The 27,033-nt window shown below is 45.3% G+C and overlaps 1 protein-coding gene across 1 annotated transcript in view; it reads right to left on the reverse strand.

The window, feature by feature from the left end:
• LOC124789222 (Kv channel-interacting protein 4-like) overlaps positions 1-25,849 on the reverse strand; it is a 130,744-nt gene extending 104,895 nt beyond the window's left edge. The window contains exons 1-2 of the mRNA XM_047256515.1: positions 25,756-25,849; positions 2,382-2,579 (exon numbers count right to left, since the gene is read on the reverse strand). Coding sequence (XP_047112471.1) covers positions 2,382-2,579; positions 25,756-25,849 — 292 coding nt within the window. The remainder of the gene's footprint in view (positions 1-2,381; positions 2,580-25,755) is intronic.
• Between the last annotated feature and the right edge of the window lie 1,184 nt (positions 25,850-27,033).

The raw sequence follows: 27,033 nt of genomic DNA on the forward strand, positions 1-27,033 counted from the left end.
AAGCCAAACTGATTGACATATAACAGACCCTGAATTTTGTTTCCCATTCTACTGTTTATTGTTGTCTGCAGCAACTTGGATGCATGAGATTCGAAACTGGTTGTAAGATAGTTCTCGCACTTATCCGTTTTTGCTGTCTTCCGGATTGTGTGTATAACAGTTTTCAGAAAGTTTGGTGGTACGTCTTCAGGCCCATAGATTCTACACATCAACTTGAACAGTTGTTTGGTCGCCACTTCCCCCCAAAGATTTTAGAAATTCCGGAGGAATGTTATCTACGATTTCCGCCTTATTTGATCGCAAGTGTTCGAAAACTCTGTTAAACAATGACTCTAATATTGGATTCCCTGTGTCTTCCACATCGACTATTATGTTGACAGTTCGTCCCCCTCGTAGAATTGTAACGCAGCAAGTTATTACGAGATGACATTCGTTGCAGCAAGGCTCGCAGCCGTCTAGTACGGTGGCTACGTGTTTTTTTTTTTTTTTTTTTTTGTTTTTTTTCCGCTTTGCTGACAGCACAGCTGTCGCTGCCTGCCGTGAGAACTGCATAGAGTAACATTCAGTCGATACGAAGATTCATACCCTCTACGAATCTAAATAATCCAGATTAGGTATATTATCAGATTTTGTTCAAATTTGGTACACAGCCTTTTGTTGTTAATGGAATGATGGTGTCAAAATTTCAGATTTTTATTTATTATAGTTCTGGAAATAAAGAGAATTGCCTAAAACTCCTAAAACCTACGCTTGTTTTTTAAAAAGAAGTTAGGATCAATAACAGATTGACTTTGATTACCACTTGAAGCCATTCCAAAGTTATCAGTGCATAAAAATCAATTAATTAGAATTTCTTTTGAAAACTTTAGTCACTGTGCATTACCTAATACAAAAATCAGTGAAAATTATTATTTGATTATATTTCGCCGTGTGAGTCCGTGAGAATGATTGAGAGAGTGTATGCGGGATATACGTTAAAATTTAATACTTGATTTTACGTAAAATCTTGTACAAACGGACCGCGGGAAAGTTATGTTGCAACCACGATTCAAGAGACGTATGTCAGTGTTTGTTTGCTTTTGTGTAAAAGTAGCCAGAATGGAAGTTAGAGGCGGAATAGGTTTATTTAGCAATTTGAAGAATATTTGGCACTTCGTTTACTTTGATTAAACATAATACAAGAATTTGAAGTTTTGCTGACATTAATTACTATCAAATTAGTAATTGGATAAGGCAAGATTTGCAGCGAGAATGATCTGGAAGGAACGTTCTGATTGGTCGTTTAGATCAACAGCCAATGGGAATCAAGCTGTTCCCGTGCGGATAGAGAAGTGGGCATATGGGGGAGTATCTCGAGAAGAGTCGCTTGCTAGCCGGTCTATGGATAACACGATGTCAGATCGCTCCTTACGAATACTCTGTAAGATGAGGGAATAGCGAGCTAAAGTTTGGTGTTTCTAAATTAAATAGTTTGAGAGAGATGAGCGTGTGTACTTTCTGGCCGTAGTAACAACTCCGCGTGGCGTGTTTCGTGCTTTGTACGGAATATTTCGGCGAGCACCTCCTACGAAGAAGACCACTGAAACGACTGAATGTTTAACTCGCAAATAGTTGTGGGTCTGTGACTGGTAGAAAGTGAAAATTAATCTGGTCGGACTTGCTAAAATTCTGGCTGCTTTTCGAGAGAATATTTGTTATACAGACAGTGAACTTGGAATGATAATTTTTCCATATTAAATACGGACTTGATAGCCATTTAATGTGTTGCAACATGAATAAAAAGCAGTGTTATTCTAATTTTAAACGCCTTTCTGCAAGTAGACTGAATATCCGGAACGCCCGATTTTTTAATCATGAACTTTCAGGAACTGACTTTCAACTAGAGTTACTCGGCCTCTGTGTGGTGGGTATTAGTTAGTGCTTTACACTGCCTAGCACGTATCTGCTACCACAGGGGGAAGGGACGTCGGAAAGAATAGTACCGAGGTAGGTAGACTTTCGATAAGTGAAAGAGAGAATGCTGACGACTGACCCCGCCCAATCGAAGAGGCGTGTTAAAAAGCGACTGTTAAGTGTCAGGAGTGCACGTGAAGCTTGCGTGAGTTTCTCCAAGATGCTGGTGAAATCCACATTTTGTCATTGTTACATCTGGTGTACGAAAGTGTTTTTTTATGAGAAATATGCATTTTTAAATCGACAGGTGTTATAATTTTTCTTGCAGTTGATGACTGTTGATATAACTGAAAACGGTCAAGAATAAATATAATGTAAGCGGCTGATACCAGATACAAATGCTTTTCTCTAAGTATCTCATAGCTGCAGCTAGTTAGTTACCTACGCACATTTCTGATCACAATCAGTAGCTTGCAGCGATACGTTACCTCCAAGCGGGAAGAACTTGGCGTAGATGCTCTTGAAGGTGGCTTCGTTGATGGCACCGCTGGGGCACTCCTGCTTGAAGGTGCGGTAGATGTAGCGGATCTCCTGGCGGGAGAACCTCGTGGTGCGACTGATGGCCTCCAGACGGTCTGGCCGGTGTCGCTCCGGGGGAGGGCCCTCCTCCTCGTCCAGGTCCACGTCTGGAACAGGCACAGCCCAACGGCCACACTCACTACCGCAGCAGTCGATCGTCTGAGCTGTGTCTCAGTACACCAGTCTTACAGTAGCTGTCGAGAAATGCGTTTACAGTTACACTCTTAGTGATGAAATTTCTTTCGTAACCTCAGAATCAGAATCCAGCTACTTCAGAAAAGGAAAATAAAGCACGGTTTGCACACCACATTGCTTTTGCTTTACCAGGTGAAACGCGACTACGGAAGCCAACTTCAATCACTGATTGATTCATATTATTTGATATCCATATTTATTATTAAAATGGAAGTATACGGGGTGGTCCATTGATAGTGACCGGGTGAAATATCTCACGAAATAAGCATCAAACGAGAAAACTTCAAAGATCGAAACTCGTGTAGCTTGAAGGGGCAAACCAGATGGCGCTATGGTTGGCCCACTAGATGGCGCTGCCAAAGGTCAAACGGATATCAACTGCGTTTTTTTAAATAGGAACCCCCATTTTTTTATTACATATTCGTGTAGTACGGAAAGAAATAAGAATGTTTTAGTTCGACCACTTTTCTCCCTTTGTGACAGATGGCGCTGTAATAGTCACAAACGTATAAGTACGTGGTATCACATAACATTCCGCCAGTGCGGACGGTATTTGCTTCGTGATACAATACCCGTGTTAAAATGGACCCTTTACCAATTGCGGAAAAGGTCGATATCGTGTTGATGTATGGCTATTGTGATCAAAATGCCCAACGGGCGTGTGCTACGTATGCTGCTCGGTATCCTGGACGACATCATCCAAGTGTCCGGACCATTCGCCGGATAGTTACGTTATTTAAGGAAACAGGAAGTGTTCAGCCACATGTGAAACGTCAGCCACGACCTGCAACAAATGATGATGCACAAGTAGATGTTTCAGCTGCCGTCGCGGTTAATCCGCACAACAGCAGCAGACAAATTGCGCGAGAATCGGGAATATCAAAAACGTCGGTGCTGAGAACGCTACATCAACATCGATTGCACCCGTACCACATTTCTATGCACCAGGAATTGCATGGCGACGACTTTGAACGTCGTGTACAATTCTGCCGCTGTGCACAAGAGAAATTACGGGACGATGACAGATTTTTTGCACGCGTTCTATGTAGCGACGAAGCGTCATTCACCAACAGCGGTAACATAAACCGGCATAATATGCACTATTGGGCAGCGGAAAATCCACGATGGCTGCGACAAGTGAAACATCAGCGACCTTGGCGGGTTAATGTATGGTGCGGCATTATGGGAGGAAGGATAATTGGCCCCCATTTTATCGATGGCAATCTAAATGGTGCATTGTATGCTGATTTCCTGCGTAATGTTCTGCCGATGTTACTACAAGATGTTTCAGTGCACGACAGAATAGTGATGTACTTCCAACATGATGGATGTCCGGCACATAGCTCGCATGCAGTCGAAGCGGTATTGGATGGCATATTTCTTGACAGGTGGATTGGTCGTCGAAGCACGTTCACCGGATCTGATATCCCCCGATTTCTTTCTGTGGGGAAAGTTGAATTTGCTAACGTGATCCACCTACAACGCCTGACAACATGCGTCAGCGCATTGTCAATGCATGTGCGAACATTACGGAAGGCGAACTACTCGCTGTTGAGAGCAATGTCGTTACACGTGTTGCCAAATGCATTAAGGTTGACAGACATAATTTTGAGGATTTATTGCATTAATGTGGTATTTACGCTGTAACAGCATGCGTTCTCAGAAATGATAAGTTACATTGGAACACAATGGAACTACCGAAATAAAATGTTCAAACGTACCTACGTTTTGTATTTAAATTTAAAAAACCTACCTGTTACCAACAGTTTGTTTGAGTTTGTGAGCCATATATTTGTGGTTATTACAGCGCCATCTATCAAAAAGCGAAGAAAGTGGTCCAACTAAAACATTCGCATTTCTTTACGTACTACACGAATATGTAATAAAAAATTTGGGTTCCTATTTTTAAAAAAACGTAGTTGATATCCGTTTGACCTATGGCAGCACCGTCTACCGGGCCAACCATAGCGCCATCTGGTTTCCCCCTTCAAGCTAGACAAGTTTCGTCCTTTGTAGTGTTTTCGTTTGACGGTTATTTCGTGAGATATTTGGCCCGGTCACGATCAATGGACCACACTGTATAAGTGTGTGTGCATGTTCCACATCTTCTCCTAAACCACTGCACCGACTTCAACAAATCTTGGCACACGTATCCCTTACCGTCAAGCAACAATTGCTGTAGGGTTAACAACCACGTACCTATCACAGTTCAGGAGCAATGAGGCAGTAAACAGTGATATGGGTGAAAAACTGCCGCATCGTGCACGATATTTAAATTTAGTGCTTCTATGCTACTAACTCTGTTTGGAATGAATTCTGCTGACACGATCCATATACGCCGCTAAATCCACCTATAAATTACACTCCTGGAAATGGAAAAAGGAACACATTGACACCGGTGTGTCAGACCCACCATACTTGCTCCGGACACTGCGAGAGGGCTGTACAAGCAATGATCACACGCACGGCACAGCGGACACACCAGGAACCGCGGTGTTGGCCGTCGAATGGCGCTAGCTGCGCAGCATTTGTGCACCGCCGCCGTCAGTGTCAGCCAGTTTGCCGTGGCATACGGAGCTCCATCGCAGTCTTTAACACTGGTAGCATGCCGCGACAGCGTGGACGTGAACCGTATGTGCAGTTGACGGACTTTGAGCGAGGGCGTATAGTGGGCATGCGGGAGGCCGGGTGGACGTACCGCCGAATTGCTCAACACGTGGGGCGTGAGGTCTCCACAGTACATCGATGTTGTCGCCAGTGGTCGGCGGAAGGTGCACGTGCCCGTCGACCTGGGACCGGACCGCAGCGACGCACGGATGCACGCCAAGACCGTAGGATCCTACGCAGTGCCGTAGGGGACCGCACCGCCACTTCCCAGCAAATTAGGGGCACTGTTGCTCCTGGGGTATCGGCGAGGACCATTCGCAACCGTCTCCATGAAGCTGGGCTACGGTCCCGCAAACCGTTAGGCTGTCTTCCGCTCACGCCCCAACATCGTGCAGCCCGCCTCCAGTGGTGTCGCGACAGGCGTGAATGGAGGGACGAATGGAGACGTGTCGTCTTCAGCGATGAGAGTCGCTTCTGCCTTGGTGCCAATGATGGTCGTATGCGTGTTTGGCGCCGTGCAGGTGAGCGCCACAATCAGGACTGCATACGACCGAGGCACACAGGGCCAACACCCGGCATCATGGGGTGGGGAGCGATCTCCTACACTGGCCGTACACCACTGGTGATCGTCGAGGGGACACTGAATAGTGCACGGTACATCCAAACCGTCATCGAACCATTCGTTCTACCATTCCTAGACCGGCAAGGGAACTTGGTGTTCCAACAGGACAATGCACGTCCGCATGTATCCCGTGCCACCCAACGTGCTCTAGAAGGTGTAAGTCAACTACCCTGGCCAGCAAGATCTCCGGATCTGTCCCCCATTGAGCATGTTTGGGACTGGATGAAGCGTCGTCTCACGCGGTCTGCACGTCCAGCACGAACGCTGGTCCAACTGAGGCGCCAGGTGGAAATGGCATGGCAAGCCGTTCCACAGGACTACATCCAGCATCTTTACGATCGTCTTCATGGGAGAATAGCAGCCTGCATTGCTGCGAAAGGTGGATATACACTGTACTAGTGCCGACATTGTGCATGCTCTGTTGCCTGTGTCTATGTGCCTGTGGTTCTGTCAGTGTGATCATGTGATGTATCTGACCCCAGGAATGTGTCAATAAAGTTTCCCCTTCCTGGGACAATGAATTCACGGTGTTCTTATTTCAATTTCCAGGAGTGTATTTCATTCTATTACACATAGTTCAGGAGATTTGATGTCATAAACACTGCGATGCGTGAAAAAATGCAGCATAATGAATAACGTTCAAATTTATTACGTCTTTGCTGCTGACAATATTCGTGACGTATTTAGCAAACAGTATCCACAATTCCACGAAATTTACCTAGACAAATAATCACTGTACGGCACATGATTCACGAAACATGACGTCATTAGTGTGAAGAGATGCCGCATCATGAATGAAGTTATCCTTTACTATTAAGACATTCCAACAGCCGAGTCAACTTAACTCTTTGAGTACCAGTAATTTCTGTCCGAAACAACCATTTTATTAGGTTCTTTTTTTTTTTTTTTTTTTTTTTTTTAAAGTACCGGTATCTTTCACATAAGACCACCGACGCTATTGCAAGACAGAGGCGTCTAGTGGTACGTTGAGGTACTTCGACGAATGTTGTGCATCGCAGCAGTCACCTACAGCGTTCAAAGCAAGCAACAGCCGGCGATGACACTATGTGATCACAAGTATCCGGACACCCGGCTGAAAATGACTCACAAGTTCGTGGCGCCCTCCAACGGTAATGCTGCAATTCAATATGGTGTTGGCCCACCCTTAGCCTTGGTGACAGCTTCCACTTTCGCAGGCATACGTTCAGTCAGGTGCTGAAAGATTTGATGGTTCAAATGGCTCTGAGCACTATGGGACTCAACTGCTGCGGTCATCAGTCCCCTAGAACTTAGAACTACTTAAACCTAACTAACCTAAGGACATCACACACACCCATGCCCGAGGCAGGATTCGAACCTGCGACAGTAGCAGCAGCGCGGCTCCGGACTGGAGCGCCTAGAACCGCACGGCCACCGCGGCCGGCGCTGAAAGATTTCTTGGGGAATGGCAGCCCATTCTTCACGGAGTGCTGCACTGAGATGTCGGTCGGTGAGGGATGGCACAAAGTCGACGTTCCAAAACAAAGATGTTCTATAGGATTCAGGAAAGACTCTGTGCAGGCCAGTCCATTACGGGGATGTTAATGTCATGTAACCACTCCGCCACAGGCAGTACATTATGAACAGGTGCTCAATAGTGTTGAAAGATGCAATTGCCATCCCCGAATTGATCTTCAACAGTGGGAAGTAAGCAGGTGCTTAAAACATCAATGTAGTCCTGTGCTGTGATAGTGCCACGCAAAACAACAAGGGGTGCAAGCCCCTCCATGAAAAACACGACCACACCATAACACCACTGATTACGAATTTTACTGTTACACTACACATGCTGGCAGATGACGTTCACCGGGCATTCGCCATACCCACGCCCTGCCATTGGATCGCCACATTGTGTACCGTGATTCGTCACTCCATACAACGTTTTTCCAACTGTTCAATCGTCCAATGTTTACGCTCCTAACACAAAGCGAGGCGTCGTTTGGCATTTACCGGAGTGATGTGTGGCTTATGAGCAGCCGCTCGACTATGAAATCGAAGTTTTCGCACCTTCCGCCTAACTGTCAAAGTACTTGCAGTGAATCTTGATGCAGTTTGAAATTCCTGTGTGATTGTCTGGATAGATGTCTGCATATTACCCATTACGACTCTCTTGAACTGTCGGCGGCCTGTATCAGTCAACAGCCGAGGTCGGGCAGTACGATTTTGTGCTGTACGTGTCCCTTCACGTTTACATTTCACTATCACATCGGAAATAGAGGACCTAGGGATGTTTACGAGTGTGGAAATCTCGTGTACAGACACCCTGTCACCCAATCACGTTCGAAGACCATGAGTTCCGCGGAGAGCCCCATTCTGTTCTCTCACGATGTCTAATGACTACTGAGGTAGCCGATATGGAGTACCTGGCAGTAGGTGGCAGCACAATGCACCTAATACGAGAAACGTATGTTATTGGGAGTGTCCGGACACTTTTGATCACATAGTGCAGTGCTATGTGATGATAGTAGATTGTGACATGCGTTTTTTGTGGTGATCCTATTGAGGAGATTATTGAGAATGGAAGTAAATATACACTCCTGGAAATTGAAATAAGAACACCGTGAATTCATTGTCCCAGGAAGGGGAAACTTTATTGACACATTCCTGGGGTCAGATACATCACATGATCACACTGACAGAACCACAGGCACATAGACACAGGCAACAGAGCATGCACAATGTCGGCACTAGTACAGTGTATATCCACCTTTCGCAGCAATGCAGGCTGCTATTCTCCCATGGAGACGATCGTAGAGATGCTGGATGTAGTCCTGTAGAACGGCTTGCCATGCCATTTCCACCTGGCGCCTCAGTTGGACCAGCGTTCGTGCTGGACGTGCAGACCGCGTGAGACGACGCTTCATCCAGTCCCAAACATGCTCAATGGGGGAACGATCCGGAGATCTTGCTGGCCAGGGTAGTTGACTTACACCTTCTAGAGCACGTTGGGTGGCACGGGATACATGCGGACGTGCATTGTCCTGTTGGAACAGCAAGTTCCCTTGCCGGTCTAGGAATAGTAGAACGATGGGTTCGATGACGGTTTGGATGTACCGTGCACTAATCAGTGTCCCCTCGACGATCACCAGTGGTGTACGGCCAGTGTAGGAGATCGCTCCCCACACCATGATGCCGGGTGTTGGCCCTGTGTGCCTCGGTCGTATGCAGTCCTGATTGTGGCGCTCACCTGCACGGCGCCAAACACGCATACGACCATCATTGGCACCAAGGCAGAAGCGACTCTCATCGCTGAAGACGACACGTCTCCATTCGTCCCTCCATTCACGCCTGTCGCGACACCACTGGAGGCGGGCTGCACGATGTTGGGGCGTGAGCGGAAGACGGCCTAACGATGTGCGGGACCGTAGCCCAGCTTCATCGAGACGGTTGCGAATGGTCCTCGCCGATACCCCAGGAGCAACAGTGTCCCTAATTTGCTGGGAAGTGGCGGTGCGGTCCCCTACGGCACTGCGTAGGATCCTACGGTCTTGGCGTGCATCCGTGCGTCGCTGCGTTTCGGTCCCAGGTCGACGGGCACGTGCACCTTCCGCCGACCACTGGCGACAACATCGATGTACTGTGGAGACCTCAAGCCCCACGTGTTGAGCAATTCGGCGGTACGTCCACCCGGCCTCCCGCATGCCCACTATACGCCCTCGCTCAAAGTCCGTCAACTGCACATACGGTTCACGTCCACGCTGTCGCGGCATGCTACCAGTGTTAGACTGCGATGGAGCTCCATATGCCACGGCAAACTGGCTGACACTGACGGCGGCGGTGCACAAATGCTGCGCAGCTAGCGCCATTCGACGGCCAACACCGCGGTTCCTGGTGTGTCCGCTGTGCCGTGCGTGTGATCATTGCTTGTACAGCCCTCTCGCAGTGTCCGGAGCAAGTATGGTGGGTCTGACACACCGGTGTCAATGTGTTCTTTTTTCCATTTCCAGGAGTGTATTTAAAGTTACTGTAACGTAAATTTGAGTCTGTACTATCACCTTTGTGAACGGTTTGGAAATAAATCCACTGGAGCAGCATATACTTTACAGAAAATTTTTTGAAATCGTTGGCCCACTTTTGTTGGTGATTGAAGACTATAAGTTGTCTTAGGCATTATGAGTTCATGGAAGTATCGAAATGAGGGAGTGCGTCTCGGTAAAGCCGGCCGGGGTGACCGAGCGGTTCTAGGCGCTACAGTCTGGAACCCCGCGACCGCTACGGTTCGAATCCTGCCTCGGGCATGGTTGTGTGTGATGTCTTTAGGTTAGTTAGGTTTGAGTAGTTCTAAGTACTGGGGTACTGATGATCTCGGAAGTTAAGTCCCGTAGTGCTCACAGCCATTTGAACCATTTGTCTAGGAAAAATGCGAAATTGCTTCAAAATATATCTGATGATACGATAGATGGCTGTATGTCCCAGTGGTTCCAAAATGAAACCACAAGTTTGAAACAATTTATTTTGTTTATTATTCAACCAATTTTTTCTTGTATTCGTTACATACTATGTTAACAGAGGTTATGTTTGTGAAAAATTTTAAAATTATATTTCAAAGTTAAACCACCTCCTTAAAATAACTGCTTGTTTACTTTTCCCAATTTCTTCTTTTATTCGTTGCTTACTACGACGATAAAGATAAATTTTGAGTAAATTATTAAACTTAATTTTTTTTTAACTGTTGGAACTGAAGGGGCTAAGGAAATCCCTCAGACCCTGCAGGGCTTTTAACAGCTTTCAATTACGAAGCGCAAACGGCAGTAGAAAAAAAAATAGCCGTCTACAGGACTGTGAAGACGCGCTGTCAAAGAGGCGTTTACACAGTCGCGTTGCAGACACGCGCAGCAGCTGCGCCCAGCATGCAGAAACTGTCCGGAATCATCACGTCTACTAAATTATCTCAAAGGTGTTTTCACGAACGATTTTTTTTATATTACGCTACAGTCACGGTTCATTGATTTGTTTTCGCTTCTAACAGAAAATCGTCAAAATTAATATCCGGGCAATGCCAGGTTGATCAGCTAATTGATATATACACTACTGGCCATAAAAATTGCTACATCACGAAGATGACGTGCTACAGACGCTAAATTTAACCTACAGGAAAAAGATGCTGTGATATGCAAATGATTAGCTTTTCAGAGTATTCACACAAGGTTGGCGCCGGTGGCGACACCTACAACGTGTTGACACGAGGAAAGTTTACAACCGATTTCGCATACACAAACAGCAGTTGACCGGCGATACCTGGTGAAATGTTGTTGTGATGCCTCGTGTAAGGAGGAGAAATGCGTACCATCACGTTTCCGACTTTGATAAAGGTCGGATTGTAGCCTATCGCGATTGCAGTTTAACGTATCGCGACATTGCTGCTCACGTTGGTCGAGATCCAATGACTGTTAGCAGAATGCGGAATCGGTTGGTTCAGGAGGGTAATACGGAACGCCGTGCTGGATCCCGACGGCCTCGTATCACTAGCAGTCGAGATGACAGGCATCTTATCCGCATGGCTGTAACGGATCGTGTAGCCACATCTCGATCCATGAGTCAACACATGGGGACGTTTGCAAGACAAACAACCATCTGCAAGAACAGTTCGACGACGTTTGCAGCAGCATAGATTATCAGCTCGGAGACCGTGTCTGCGGAGGCGCTTGACTCCGCATCACAGACAGGAGCGCCTGCAATGGTGTACTCAACGATGAACCTGGGTGCACCAATGGCAAAAGGTAATTTTTTCGGATGAATCCAGGTTCTGTTTACAGCATCATGAAGGTCACATCCGTGTTTGGCGACATCGCGATGAACGCAAATTGGATGCGTGTATTCGTCATCGCCATACTGGCGTATCACCCGGCGTGATGGGATGGGGTGCCATTGGTTACACGTCTCGGTCACCTATTATTCGCATTGACAGCACTTTGAACAGTGGACGTTACATTTCAGATGTGTTACAACTAGTAGCTCTACCCTTCATTCGATATCTGCGAAACCCTACATTTCAGCAGGATAATGCGCGACCGCATGTTGCAGGTCCTGTACCGGCCTTTGTGGATACAGAAATTGTTCGACAGTCGCTCTGGCCAGCACATTGTCCAGATCTCTCACCAATTGAAAACGTCTGGTCAATGGTGGCCGAGCAACTGTCTCGTCACAATACGACAGTCACTACTCTTGATGAACTGTGGTATCGTGTCGAAGCTGCATGGGCAGCTGTACCTGTACAGGCCATCCAAGATCTGTTTGACTCAATGCCCAGGCGTATCAAGGCGGTTATTACGGCCAGAGGTGGTTGTTCTGGGTACTGATTTCTCAGGATCTATGCACCATAATTGCGTGAAAATGTAATCACATGTCAGTTCTAGTATAATATATTTGTCCAATGAATACCCGTCTATAATCTGCATTTCTTCTTGGTGTAGCATTTTTAATGGCCAGTAGTGTACATAGTACATATGTTTCCTCTGTGTCCTTTTATTTGCGCGATGTGCGATTGCATATTTCTTTCATGCGTCGACCAGCTTCCTTTTTCCCCTCATCTCCAGTTCCAGAAACAATCTGCGGTCAGTTAATTTCTTTGAGCTTATGTTTCTGAGTCGACTGATGCGGGAAGCAAAGGTTTTCTTGTGTAGTCAAAGCTGTAGCATCGATTCTGCTGGCTTTTGCAGAAGAGTCTCGCAGTTTTTTCTTACCCACGAGTAAGAGCGTTACTCGCAAAAAAAGAGAAAAAAAAAACCCGCTCTCTCCGACTTCTAAGGCCTGCCCCGGCCATCTTAACATGCGGAGTCGAGATACTGAAGCTGAAATGGTAAAACCTGTTTCTCCTCCGGAGCATAAAGATATTCGTAGTTCGTCTACTGCGGTCAAGAGTTACTCTATTACATTCAGTTTATATAACGTTCGAGAGTGTCAGTATTTCTTTTCAGTGAACCGAATTACCTTTCTTTTTACGAGAGAACCACGTGGAAAGTATTTGGCTTTGTTTTTCGATGGAGGTGACCCTATGTATTCTGCGGTGGTCTGTCATTTCAGTAATTACATGCTGGGTTTTCTTGATTATCGTGTATCGCATTAATTTAGACAGAATTTGCTTCACCGTTCTGATTCATTTTCGCGTTCCTTTGAACGATCTTTAGATTGCCATTGTGAACCAAGTGTTGCGTATAATAATTAATGTACGACTCTCCAAAGGAGTTTATTGCCATTAGCAATCACTCGAGTTTGGATAATTTTATTGCGCAGTTTAGCTCATGTTATATGATAGTGTAACTGAAACACGGTTACATGAGCAGCCTCACTGCTACGTGCCCACGGAAAATCTTTGTTTCGGAGCTTGTGAGCACCTCAACACACCAAAGGAAATTCTATGGGGGAAGAATGTTGTAGTTCATGCCTGCTCTGGGTCGTGTATGCACTGGGTAGAATACTAATGTAGCATTATTTTCTGTTTCCCCTCTACCTGCCCAGCCGCTTCATCACCCCTTAGTAACGTTTGTATACTCACGAATTCAATGATATCTCGTTTATTTAAAGTGAGCTTTTGTTTTCAACTATAAATTTTTTGAACTGTCGAAATCCATTTTTCAAGAGCAACCATGGCTCAAGTCGCTTCATTACCTACTCCAAAAGAGTAAGAAACATTTGTGAGAGTTATTTATAAGTGCAAGATGATCTTATATTTAGATAATCCAAAACACCTCCACGAGTAGTCATGCTGGATCAGAAAAATTGTTTCTGTTGCACCTAATTCATATTTCAGTCCGGAACCGCGCTGCTGCTACGGTCGCAGGTTCGAATCCTGCCTCGGGCATGGATGTGTGTGATGTCCTTAGGTTAGTTAGGTTTAAGTAGTTCTAAGTCTAGGGGACTGATGACCTCCGATGTTAAGTCTCATAGTGCTTAAAGCCATTTGAACTAATTCATATCAGAGTACATTTTTCATTTCAACTCCAGATGGACCAGCGACAACAACATAAAATTGACGTCTTCTTGACGTCTTGGCAGGCATGGTCCTGTTGGTGGCTGCACGCCTTCACCATCCTGTGACCTTTTCTTTTGTCATCAGTCTTCTGAATGGTTAGATGCGGCCCGCAAAAAATTCCTCCCTGTGCTAACCTCTTGATCTCGGAGAAGCACTTGCAACTTACGTCCTCAATTATTTGCTGGATGTATTCCAATCTCTCTCTTCTGTCTTCCTCTACAGTTTTTGCCCTCTACAGCTCCCTCTAGTACCATGGAAGTGATTCCCTCATCTCTTAACAGATGTCCTGTCATCATGTCCCTTCTTATCATCAATGTTTTCCACATATTCCTTTGCTCTCCCATTCTGCGCAGAACCTCCTCATTTCTTACCTTATCAGTCCACCTAATTTTCAAAATTCGTCCGTAGCACCACGTCTCAAATGCTTCGATTCTCTGCTTTTCCGGCTTTCCCACGGTCCATTTTTCTCTACCATACAGTGCTGTACTCCAGTCGTATATTCTCAGAAATTTCTTCCTCAAATTAAGGCTGATATTTGATATTAGTACACTTCTCTTGGCCAGGAATGCCCTTTTTACCATTGATAGTCTGCTTTTGATGTCCTCCTTGCTCCGTCCGTCATTGGTTATTTTACTGCCCAGGTAGCAAAAGTCCTTAAATTTATCTACTTCGCGACCATCAATCCAGATGTTAAGTTTCTCGCTGTTCTCATTTCTACTACTTCTCATTATCTTCGCCCTTCTTCGATTTACTCGCAATCCATATTGTGTACTCATTAGACTGTTCATTCCGTTCAGCAGGTCATGTAATTCTTCTTTACTTTCTGTTAGGATAGAGAATCGTATCATTGATATCCTTTCACCTTGAATTTTAATTCCACTCCTGAACCTTTCTTTTATTTCCAATATTGCTTCTTCGATGTCAGATTGAACAGTAGCGGCGAAAGGCTACATCTTTGTCTTATACCCTTTTTAATACGAGCACTTCGTTCTTGGTCGTCCACTCTTATTATTCTCTCTTGGCTGTTGTACATATTGCATATGACCCGACTCTCCCTAGACCGTACCCCTACTTTCTTCAGAATTTCGCACATCTTGCACCATTTTACATTGTCGAACGCTTTTTCCAAGTCGACAAATCTTATGAACGTGTCTTCATTTTTCTTTAATCTTGCTTCCATTATTAAGCGAAACGCCAGAAGTGCCTCTCTCGTGACTTTACCTTTCCTAAAGCCAAACAGGTCGTCATCTGGCGCATCCTCAATTTTCTTTTCCATTCTTCTGTATATTATTCTTGTTAGTACCTTGGATGTAGGAGCTGTTAAGCTGATTGTGCGGTAATTCTCGTCAGCTCTTGCCGTCTTTGGAATTGTGTGGACCTGTGGTTCAAATGGCTCTAAGCACTATGGGACTTAACACCTGATGTCATCAGTCTCCTAGACTTAGAACTACTTAAACCTAACTAACCGTAGGACATCACACACATCCATGCCCGATGCAGGATTCGAACCGGCGACCGCAGCAGCGGCGCGGTTCCGGACTGAAGCGCCTATAACTGCTGGGCCACAGCGCCCGGCGCGGACATGTGAATTGAAATCTCCCTGCAATGTGAGACTGACTCAACAACAGTGTGATAATGGCATTGTTATGTTCTGTATTAATAACAACGGGAAAATGCCCCTATTGGAGAACAAAAAAGGCGAATATGTTCCTCTTTAAAAGACTCTGACAGAAAAGTGGGGAACAGGTTGCGTCAATCCTTAGGACGCCTTCCTCACCAAATATTTTGGCATGCGAACATATTCGCGATCTTCAACTTTTGTAGTCCCGTCTTCCTCAGTTGCGTGTAATATTACGGTATATTGATAATTTTTACTTTATTGACTGTCTGACCACACCTGAATGAAACACAATTTTCGTGTCATATGCGTTTCGCCTTTATTTTCTGCAAGGCATCTTCAGTGGCTTGGAATATGTACATATTTTTGCCGACTATAGTCGGCGCACGAGCGATGGGACATAGCATTTCCGAGGTAGCAACGAAGTGGCAATTTTCCCATAGGAAGATTTCACGAATGTACCGTGAATATCAGGAATTTCACAACATCAAATCACTGACATCGCTGCGGCCGGAAAAAGATCCTGGAAGAGCGGGACCAAAAACGACTGAAGAAAATCGTTCCCGGTGACAGAAGTGCAACCCTTCCGAAAATTGCAGCAGATTTCGATGCTGGGCCATCAACAAGTGCGAACGATTCAACGAAACATCATCGATATGGGACCCTTGCTACATCTAGGCACGGCTCTGACAAGTGACACGCACGTAAGCATCCAGTCTGATCAATTGCATCCATTCATGTCCATCATGCATTCCGATGGACTTGGGCAATTCCAGCAGGACAATGCGACCCCCCCCCCCCCCCCCCCAGAGTGGCTCCAGGGACATCCACTGACAACCAAACTCTCCAGACGTGACCTTTATTGAGCATATGTGGGATGCTTTGCAACGTGCTGTTCAGAAGAGATCTCCACCCCCTCATACTCTTCCGGATTCATGATTCATGGACAGACCTGTAGGATTTACCGTGTCAGTTCCCTCCAGCACTATTTCAGATATTAGTCGTGTCCATGCCAAGTCGTGTTGCGGCATTTCTGTGTGCTCGCGGGGGCTCTACACGGTATTAGGTAGATGTACCAGTTTCTTCGGCTCTGCAGTGTCGTTGTACTGTGACACGCCTAATTCAGTTTCTCAAGCAGAAGCGTATGAGTTAAAAATCTGAAATGAAATTGTCGTAGAACGGGAATGATAGGCCTCCGGACTGGGACTGCTATTCAAACTATTATGTACGCGCTCCCATCTACAAGTCCTTGAACGGGCATTTCAGAAAGCCCTATATACTTTGACACATATAGACAACAAATACATACGAGTAATGTAAGGTTAATTAAAAATCGCCTGCTTTAAATTTTTTTCTGGATACGCTGCCCATCGATCAGAATTCGCTGAAAACACCCGAAATATGATTTGTTTCTTGGAAGAGTAAAAATTATATTAGGAATATTCTACTGAACTTGGAGCCTTACCCATTTTATAAAACTTTTCACTGTCATTTTTAGCTCTTCTCAGGCATGTTCAGACACAATCCAGGCAATTTTTTGTCATTGTAGTACGACTTTGGGTATATTCGTATAGGTGCGAACCGCCCATTTACATAGACAGCTCTTCATGAAGTTTAATTGCTGAAAAACTGATGACTAAAAACGTAGTTTGCCAGCCTGAGAACCCATGTAATGTCTCTAGAAGCCTTTGTCATGTGTTCATTATGTCAGTTAAAATTACACTTACATCTCAGACAGTATACTACGCCCATGTTTTACGGGCATAACTTTGAACCTCAGGATCTCGGTAACTAAGGACATCAAAAAAGTTCCAAGGTTTCCCAAAAACATTATCTTAAAAGCATGTGGTAAACATTTGGACGGTCTGACTTGAACAGAAAATATAGAATTGAACAAACTGTGCTTTTATAAGCTGTCCAAGCTCCGCCCTAAGACCAAATGCAAAAGAACCAGTCTATTTGCTCAATTTTTCTGGGCTGGATGAATACACACTTCCTACAGCCCAGGAAAACAGAGATACTTCTGATAACCAAAAAACATGGTTTTTGGATGTGTCTTGATAATGGATATACATTTTCGGAAACGGGAAGAAGGCCTTTGTAGGTGAATGTCTAAAGAATGTACGGTTAAAATTTCAGTCATTTGCTATTGTTATTTATTTTCTTAATTGCGGTACACGGTGCAAATCGGTTATAAACTAGATTTCACAGTTTCGTGATCAAGTATTGTAGCTTTTAACCTCTGGAACTAGACAAAAATTTTGTTCCCCGAGATTATCATCTGGAGAAGATATGGTAAAAACTTCGATCATCTGCCATGAACAGAAATTATAGAAGTGGCCATCTGAACAATGGGTACTTTTCTTACCCAAAAAACGTGATTTTTCGGAGTTTCCTCAGGAACTGCCAATGAACAAACGGTGCTTTTATCAGCCGCCCAAGGTTCACCCTAGACCACACCAAATGCAAAAGAACCTATCTGTTTGCTCAATTTTTCTGAACTGGAGTAATACACACTTCCTACAGGCCAGGAAAACTGAGGAAATATTTAAGTTTTGACCCCTTACATCTACATCTACATTTATACTCCGCAAGCCACCCAACGGTGTGTGGCGGAGAGCAGTTTACGTGCCACTGTCATTACCTCCCTTTCCTGTTCCAGTCGCATATGGTTCGCGGGAAGAACGACTGCCGGAAAGCCGCCGTGCGCGGTCGAATCTCTCTAATTTTACATTCGTGATCTCCTCGGGAGGAATAAGTAGGGGTAAGCAATATATTCGATACCTCATCCAGAAACGCACCCTCTCGAAACCTGGATAGCAAGCAACACCGCGATGCAGAGCGCCTCTCTTGCAGAGTCTGCCACTTGAGTTTGCTAAACATCTCCGTAACGCTATCATGCTTACCAAATAACCCCGTGACGAAACTCGCCGCTCTTCTTTGGATCTTCTCCATCTCCTCTGTCAACCTGACCTGGTACGGATCCCACACCGATGAGCAATACTCAAGTATAGGTCGAACGAGTGTTTTGTAAGCCACCTCCTTTGTTGATGGACTGCATTTTCTAAGGACTCTCCCAATGAATCTCAACCTGACACCCGCCTTACCAACAATTAATATTATATGATCATTCCACTTCGAATCGTTCCGTACGCATACTTCCAGATATTTTACAGAAGTAACTGCTACCAGTGTTTGTTCCGCTATCATATAATCATACAATAATGGATCCTTCTTTCTATGTATTCGCAATACATTACATTTGTCTATGTTAAGGGTCAGTTGCCACTCCTTCTACCAAGTGCCTATCCGCTGCAGATCTTCCTGCATTTCGCTGCAATTTTCTAATGCTGCAATTTCTCTGTATACTACAGCATCATCCACAAAAAGACGGATGGAACTCCCGACAGTATCTACTAAGTCATTTATATATATTATGAAAAGCAATGGTCACATAACACTCCCCTGTGGTACGCCAGAGGTTACTTTAACGTCTGTTGACGTCTCTCTATTGAGAACAACATGCTGTGTTCTGTTTCCTAAAAACTCTTCAATCCAGCCACACAGCTGGTCTGATGTTCCGAGGCTCTAACTTTGTTTATCAGGCGACAGTGCGGAACTGTATCGAACGCCTTCCGGAAGTCAAGGAAAACGGCATCTACCTGGGAGCCTGTATCTAATATTTTCTGGGTCTCATGAACAAATAAAGCGAACTGGGTCTCACACGATCGCTGTTTCCGGAATCCGTGTTGATTCCTACAGAGTAGATTCTGGGTGTCCAGAAATGACATGATACGCGAGCAAAAAACATGTTCTAAAATTCTACAACAGATCGATGTTAGAGATATAGGCCTATAGTTTTGCGCATCTGCTCGACAACCCTTGTTGATAACTGGAACTACCTGTGCTCTTTTCCAATCATTTGGAACCTTCCGTTCCTCTAGAGACTTGCGGTATATGGCTCTTAGAAGGGGGCAAGTTCTTTCGCGTACTCTGTGTAGAATCGAATTGGTAATCCGTCAGGTCCAGTGGACTTTCCTCTGTTGAGTGATTTCAGTTGCTTTTCTATTCCTTGGGCACTTATTTCGATGTCAGCCATTTTTTCGTTCGTGCGAGGATTTAGAAATGGAACTGCAGTGCGGTCTTCCTTTGTGAAACAGCTTTCGAAAAAGGTGTTTAGTATTTCAACTATACGCGTGTCATCCTCTGTTTCAATGCCATCATCATCCCAGAGCATCTGGATATGCTGTTTCGATCCACTTACTGATTTAACGTAAGACCAGAACTTCCTAGGATTTTCTGTCAAGTCGGAACGTAGAATTTTACTTTCGAATTCACTGAACTCTTCAGGCATAGCCCTCCTTACGCTAACTTTGACATCGTTTAACTTCTGTTTGTTTGAGAGGTTTTGGCTGCGTTTAAATTTGCAGTGAGGCTCTCTTTGCTTTTGCAGCAGTTTACTAACTTTGTTGTTGAACCACTTGGGTTTTTCCCGTCCCTCACAGTTTTACTCGGCACGTACCTGTCTAAAACGCATTTTACGATTGCCTTGAACTTTTTCCATAAACACTCAACATTGTCAGTGTCGGAAAAGAAATTTTCTTTTTGATCTGTTAGGTAGTCTGGAATCTGCCTCTTATTACTCTTGCTTTACTGTAGGATAGCTACAGCATGCTCGTTCTGCCGATAGGTACACAAATAGCCGTTAAGCCAAGGACTATCCAGAACAGTTGATCCCTTATCTATGCCATCAGTGGTGTCGTAAATACGATCCCTGAAAAAAATTGAATTTTCGATTGCAGCGTTTTTTGGTACATGTTGCTACTGTGCGCTGCCATACTAGGACCGACTCTTACAGAACACGAAGAACGAGGATTCTCCCGCACATTCTACAAGGTTACATCGGTATTTCAGACGTCAACCGAACAGAAGAGAGGAAGGGCTGGCGTGGTTGGGGGAGGTACACTGATTTATGTCGAAATCAGGGTGGATGTAGCGGTAAAGCTGGTGCGGGTTCACGTGGCCAGTTAATTATATCGTACACCGCAGCGCTGGGGGTCGGCGGTGTATCCTGTGTCCCGTGTCGTGTGTGGGCCACGCCGTCCGCGGTCTGCCACATACCGGCGACCACATCGTTCCGAAATTTCTGCCACACCCTGCGGCCGCCACACCACTGCCCCAGAGGTCTGGCGCGTGCGTCCATCCACCCTCCACGTCCATAGTGCTGTTTTTTGTTTAACCACAGTACGAGTGACATGTTCATGATTCTAATGTACACTCTTGACAAAAAACGTGAAACAGTCAGAAGGCACAGCGGGATGTCACACATACGTACAGTCGGCAGGTATGTAAAGTTAGGTCTGCAATTCTGTGTGACTACTAGAACGGACATCAAAGTGCATTACCATTGTTCGTGATTAGTGTAATGCGTGTCAGATGTTGAGTGATCACTGTGAAGGAGATGCTGCGCAATCGTGTGAGACAGCGTTATCAGCACCTGACAGGGTTTGAAAGGGGCCTCATTATGGGTCTCCATTCTCCATTTGGTCAGCTGGTCGAACTGTGCAGTACCCAGACTTGCGGGACACTTTCTTTCCAGTCAGGTCATTCACTTCCATTACAACCATACTCTTCAAAACTGTGTGATGCAACCATGCGAAATTTCTTACACGGTCACAAAATAATGGAGCTCGCACAGCAGACTATTCATCTGGATTGACTTTAGAACACTACTTACGAATAATGACAAGCCGCAATACAAAACAAAATATGAAAAAGCTAACTTTTGCAAGTGTACACTCGCAGAAATTCGCCACATTCGGTGCTATAGGATCGGCTTGACAAAATTTCCTGTGTCGCTGGGCCTCTGCAGTAGTTCGTGGCACAATTTGATAGCAGCTCAGCCGGTCAGAAGAGAAAGTGAAAGAGTAGATACGAGGGTTGGAGCTTAAATAGTAGCAACTATTTATTCACTACCGATACAAAAGAGCTTGATGTTTGCACCTGTTACTGTCCTTCAAAGTAGTAACCAGCGTTGTGTAGAACCTGTGGCTAGCGATGTGGAAGGCGTAGTATACCGTTAGCAGAGCCAGTTACGAATGGAGCGGTGTACTGCCTGTCGAATCTCTGGAACAGTCATGAAGCGAATGCCACGAAGTAGTTCCTTCACCTTCGGAATCAAATCAAAGTCACAAGAACTTAAGTCCGGGGTGTATGGTGGATGATACAGTACTTCCCAGTCCCATCGACCGAACAGAGCAGACACAGCTTGCGCTGTATGCGCCCGCGCATTGTCGCGTAAAATGATGGGTGGGTTGCGCAGAAAGTGTCGCCACTTCTTTCGCAAAGCTGGTCGCAGGTGATGTTCCAAAAACGAACAGGAATACTGTGCATTGGCGGTTAGCCGTGGAGGAACGTATGCGTTAGGATAACACCATCACAGTCGTACACGAGAATCACCATAACTTTAGACCATTCCATTCGCACCGTCAACAGAAAAGGCTCTGCTAACGGTATACTACACCTTCCACATCGCTGGCAACGGGTTCTACACAACGCTGGTAACTAATCTGAAGAACATTAACTGATGCAAAATGGTTCAAATGGCTCTAAGCACTATGGGACTTAACAAAATGGATAAAATGACTCTGAGCACTATGGGATTTAATATCTGAGGTCATCAGCCCCCTAGAACGTAGAACTACTTAAACCTAACTAACCTAAGGACATCACACACATCCATGCCCGAGGCAGGAATCGAACCTGCGACCGTAGCAGCAGTGCGGTAACAGGTGCAGACATGTAACTCTTTTGTATCGGTTGTGAATAAATAGTCGCCACTATTTAAGTTCCAACCCTCGTAGTTTTGTTCAAATGTGTGTGAAATCCTATAGGACTTAACTGCTAAGGTCATCAGTCTCTAAGCTTACACACTACATAACCTAAATTATCCTAAGGACAGACACACACACATCCATGAACGAGGGAGGGGTCGAACCTTCGCCGGGACCAGCCGCCTCGTAGTCCTAAAATGATCAAAACGTAAATGTTTCTGTTACAATGTCGACTCAATGCTCTAAACGGCGAAAATCGTTTTCAAATAACGAAAAAATTATGAAATATGAGAATGGTAGATGTCAATTAAGTGAACTTTTTAAGTATCTTATTTAACACTTTTGTCTGGAGCACTTTTGTCTGGAGGGTAAATTTCAAAGAGAAAAAACCGGGACATTTGAGTTTACACTTTATATCTAACTTTATTACTACACCTACGCCTACCTTTCTTGCCAGTTATCGTAATATTTTGAAATCGATAGTAGGGCTATGACGACGCAGCATGTGAGAAACCCACAGAAAATATGTATCTTCATTGGGCTTCCCGGTTAGGCGTGCGGTCTAACGCACTGCTTTCCGAGCGGGAAGGCGTGACAGTCCCTGGCAAGAATCCGCCCGACGGATTAGTGTCGAGGTCCGGTGCGCCGGCCAATCTGTGGATGGTTTTTAAGGCGGTTTTCCATCTGCCTCGGCGAGTGCGGGCTGGTTCCCCTTATTCCGCCTCAGTTACACTATGTCGGTAATTGCTGCGCAAACACTTTCTCCACGTACGCTTACACCATAATTTCTCTACCACACAATCATAGGGGTTACACTCGTCTGGTGTGAGACGTTCCCGGGGGGGGGGGGGGGGTCCACTGGGGGCCGAACTGCACAATAAACAATAACCCTGGGTTCAGTGTGGGGCGGCGGTGGTGTGAATGATGGACTGCTGTAGCCTGTTGTGAACCACTGAGGGCTGCAGCGGGGACGGAGCCTCTCCGTCGTTTCTAGGTCCCCAGTTCCATACAATATAATACAATGTATCTTCGTTTTGCGAATCGGAAAGAATATGTAGCTACGTTACACACAAATAATATTCTTTTCTTCAGAAATAAGAGCGACTGATACATAGTTTTGATTGTAATATCCTGGATATGTTTTCTGCGTCGTTTAGCCAGTTACTACATACTCAGGTACAATTTAATCCTAGAAACAGTGTAATGATACCAATCAGTAATCAGATGCAAATTATACCTTTCGTTCTAAAATTTAAGATTTCGTATGACTGTAGACAATCGGGCAACCACGAATACACACCAAACAATATTCAAGAAGCACTACTAACACACGCCGCGTCGTTCGCATTCTTCACAAAGTTAACTTCCCTGTGGCTGCAGTCCCGTTAGCAGAAATGGTTTAAGTGATGCTCGTTTGTACCTCCTTTGGCTCTGGTTTTGATTTTGCTTGACTCGAGGGCCATAAAGTGGAAGGTCGGCTAGTTTCAACATATTGTTTAGTCTCTCCTTAGGCATAAGACGAGTTAAACGAAATGCGGTAGGCCTATAGGTGTTACTGTAAAACGCTGCTGGGGGAGGGTTGCACACCGTCCAACAACACCGTGACCACACAACAACAACGCCGTGATCTTGCGACTCGCTCGATGTAGCAGATATTGAACCTGGACCTTTCACTATTTCTATTTTGCTTCTTTTTCACAGTTTAGTACACCTACTTCTTGTTTTCATGTTTTAACTGTGTTTAGTTTTTGACGGGCTATTCACACTGGGCCATGTTACCACCATCCCTGGGGGGGGGGGGGGGGGGGAGCCTTGTCAGCAACAGCTGAAGTCGCCAACTTGCTCCAGACGATTACGATAAAAGTCTTTGATATTTGGAGTAGGATTAATAAGAACAAAGCTTGTGACCTTGAAACGCTCATTGCTTATTACAGTTATTTACAGCAGACAATTGCAAAATCTCATCAGTTATTTCACGAAAGTTTATGTTGATGACCTCGAAAATTGTAACGGGTCAGGCAGTATATAAATAATTACACTGAAGCGCCAAAGAAACTGGTATACGCATGCGTATTCATATACAGAGATATGTTAACAGGCAAAATACGGTGATGCGATCGGCAACGCCTATATAAGACAAGAAGTGACCGGCTTAGTTCTTAGATCCGTTACTGCTGCTACAACGGCAGGTCATCAACATTTAAGTGAGTTTGAACGTGGGTCATAGTCTGCACACGAGCGATGATGTACATCATCTCCAAGGTAGCGATGAAATGAGGCTTTACCCTTAAGACCATTTCAAAAGTGTACCGTGAATATGAGGAATCCGGTAAAACATCAAATCTCCGAAATCGTTGCGGCCGAAAAAGGATCCTCCAAGACCGGGAACAACGACGAATGAAGAGAATCGTTCAATGTGACAGAAGTGCAACCTTTCCGAAAATTTCTGCGGATTTCAAAGCTGACCCATCAACAAGTATCAGCGTGTGTACCATTCAAAGAAATATCATCGATATGGGTTTCCGTAGTCGAAGGCCCACTCGTTTAACCTTGATGACTTCACGACACAAAGCTTTACGCCTCACCTGCGCCAGTCAACACTGATAATGACTAGAAACATGTTACCTGGTCGGACGAGTCTCGTTTCAAATTGTATCTAGCGGATGGACGTGTACTGGTATGGAGTCAACCTCATGAATCAATGGACCCTGCATGTCAACAGGGGACTGTTGAAGCTAGTGGAGGCTCTGTAATGCTGTAACGCGTGTGCAGTTTGAGAGATATGGGACACCTGATACGTCTAGATACGACTCTAACAGGCGACACGTACGTAAGCATTCTATCTGATAACCTACATCCATTCATGCCCATTGTACATTACGATGGACTTGGAGAAATCCAGCAGGACAACGCGACACCTCACACGTCCAGAATTGCTACAGAGTGGCTCCAGCAACACCCTTTTGAGTTGAAACACTTCCGCTGGCCACCAAACTCCCCATCTATGCACATTATTGAGCATATCTGGGAAGGCTTTCAATACGCTGTTCTTAAGAGTTTTCTACCCCGTCGTACTCCTACGAATTTATGGTCAGCCCTGTGGGATTCATGACGTCATTTCCCTCCAGCACTGCTTCAGGCGTTGGTCGAGTCCATGCTACCTCGTATTCCGGCACTACACGATATTAAGCAGTTGTATCAGTTTCTTTGGCTCTTCACTTTAACACTTACGAGCGTAGGAGCGTCAAGTACGAGTAAAACAGCTTTCTACATTTTGTGAACGCGTGAAGACTACGGAGCGTAAGCCACGCTCGATGGTCTCTGCGTTGTATCCTGTACTTAGAAAGGCAATAAGCTTGATTTATTGGAGGAGGTGGGAAGCCTTAAAGATACGTACACGATAAACGAACGTTTGCTGAAAGCCTAGGCCTCATTCCATAGCTCGCCTGTGTGCCCGGCTTGACGCTCCTGTTGTGAAGTTGCGGCGGCATCTCTGTGTATTATGTTTCAATGTGTGAACTTCCTTGTGAGTGTGGTCCTACCATTGCACCATTGTGGCCTGCTGGTACGACTTTATTAAGGTATGTTTCGCTCAGTTTGATTATTTAGTTAGCTATCTATCCAGTGGTTACACGATGTTACGACTATTATTTGTATTTGACTCGGTCTCTTCTCGCTCATCTGTCTGGACGCATGCGTCAGTCTAGCACAGAGCCGTTGTATGGTTATTTAAAACGTTAGAAAAGTAAAATTTTAAGGTCAGTAACAATTAACAAAATTTTCTCGGGCTTCCATCCGTGTCAGGTGGTTAAAATCCCATGAACTTTCGACCGAGCTTTCTCCGGTCATTGTCAAGTGGTAAGACTTTGTCGCCGGGGCTGCGTCTTTATATAGGCGCACTGCTGGCTGTGACGTCACTGGTGCTCTCTTCCTCGCCATATACGGTAATCCTTTCATTCCGCGTCCGTCGCTCCCGTTTTAACATCGCGACAGCCGGGTCCCAGGCTGTGCTGAGCTGAAAACCTCCGCCATTGTTGGTGGTGTTTTCAGAGGTTTTTATTTCAATAGCTTCTTTTATGACGCTATCCCAAAATCCCTTCGTCTTCATAACGACAGATGTTTCGTCAAACAGAATTCGGTGTCCATTTTCTAAGGTGTGTTCTGCCACGGCTGATTTTTCTGGATAGCGTAGGCGTAAGCACCTCTCGTACCGTGCGTACTGTATGGCCGGAGTAGTAACAGCCACACTGACGTGGTATCTTGTACACGCCAGGCGTTCTAAGCCCTAGGTCGTCCTTCCCATATCGCCGCAAAACCATGCATTCTTACACGTCAGTAACAGTTATTTGCCGGCCGGGGTGGCCGAGCGGTTCCAGGCGCTACAGTCTGGAACTGCGCGACCGCTACGGTCGCAGGTTCGAATCCCGCCTCGGGCATGGATGTGAGTGATGTTCTTAGGTTGGTTAGGTTTAAGTAGTTCTAAGTTCTAGGGGACTTGTGACCTCAGAAGTAAAATCCCATAGTGCTCAGAGCCATTTGAACCATTTGAACAGTTACTTATTCACATTTACAATTGTGCATACCCTAATTTCTGCTCGTTTTGTTGTTCATATAGGTAATCTGAAGATGCCCCGAGAATGTGAAACGCGTTGTTAGTACAATAATAAACTGCAAT

This window comes from Schistocerca piceifrons, chromosome 3 (assembly GCF_021461385.2).
Source record: "Schistocerca piceifrons isolate TAMUIC-IGC-003096 chromosome 3, iqSchPice1.1, whole genome shotgun sequence".
Classification (NCBI taxonomy): Eukaryota; Metazoa; Arthropoda; class Insecta; order Orthoptera; family Acrididae; genus Schistocerca; species Schistocerca piceifrons.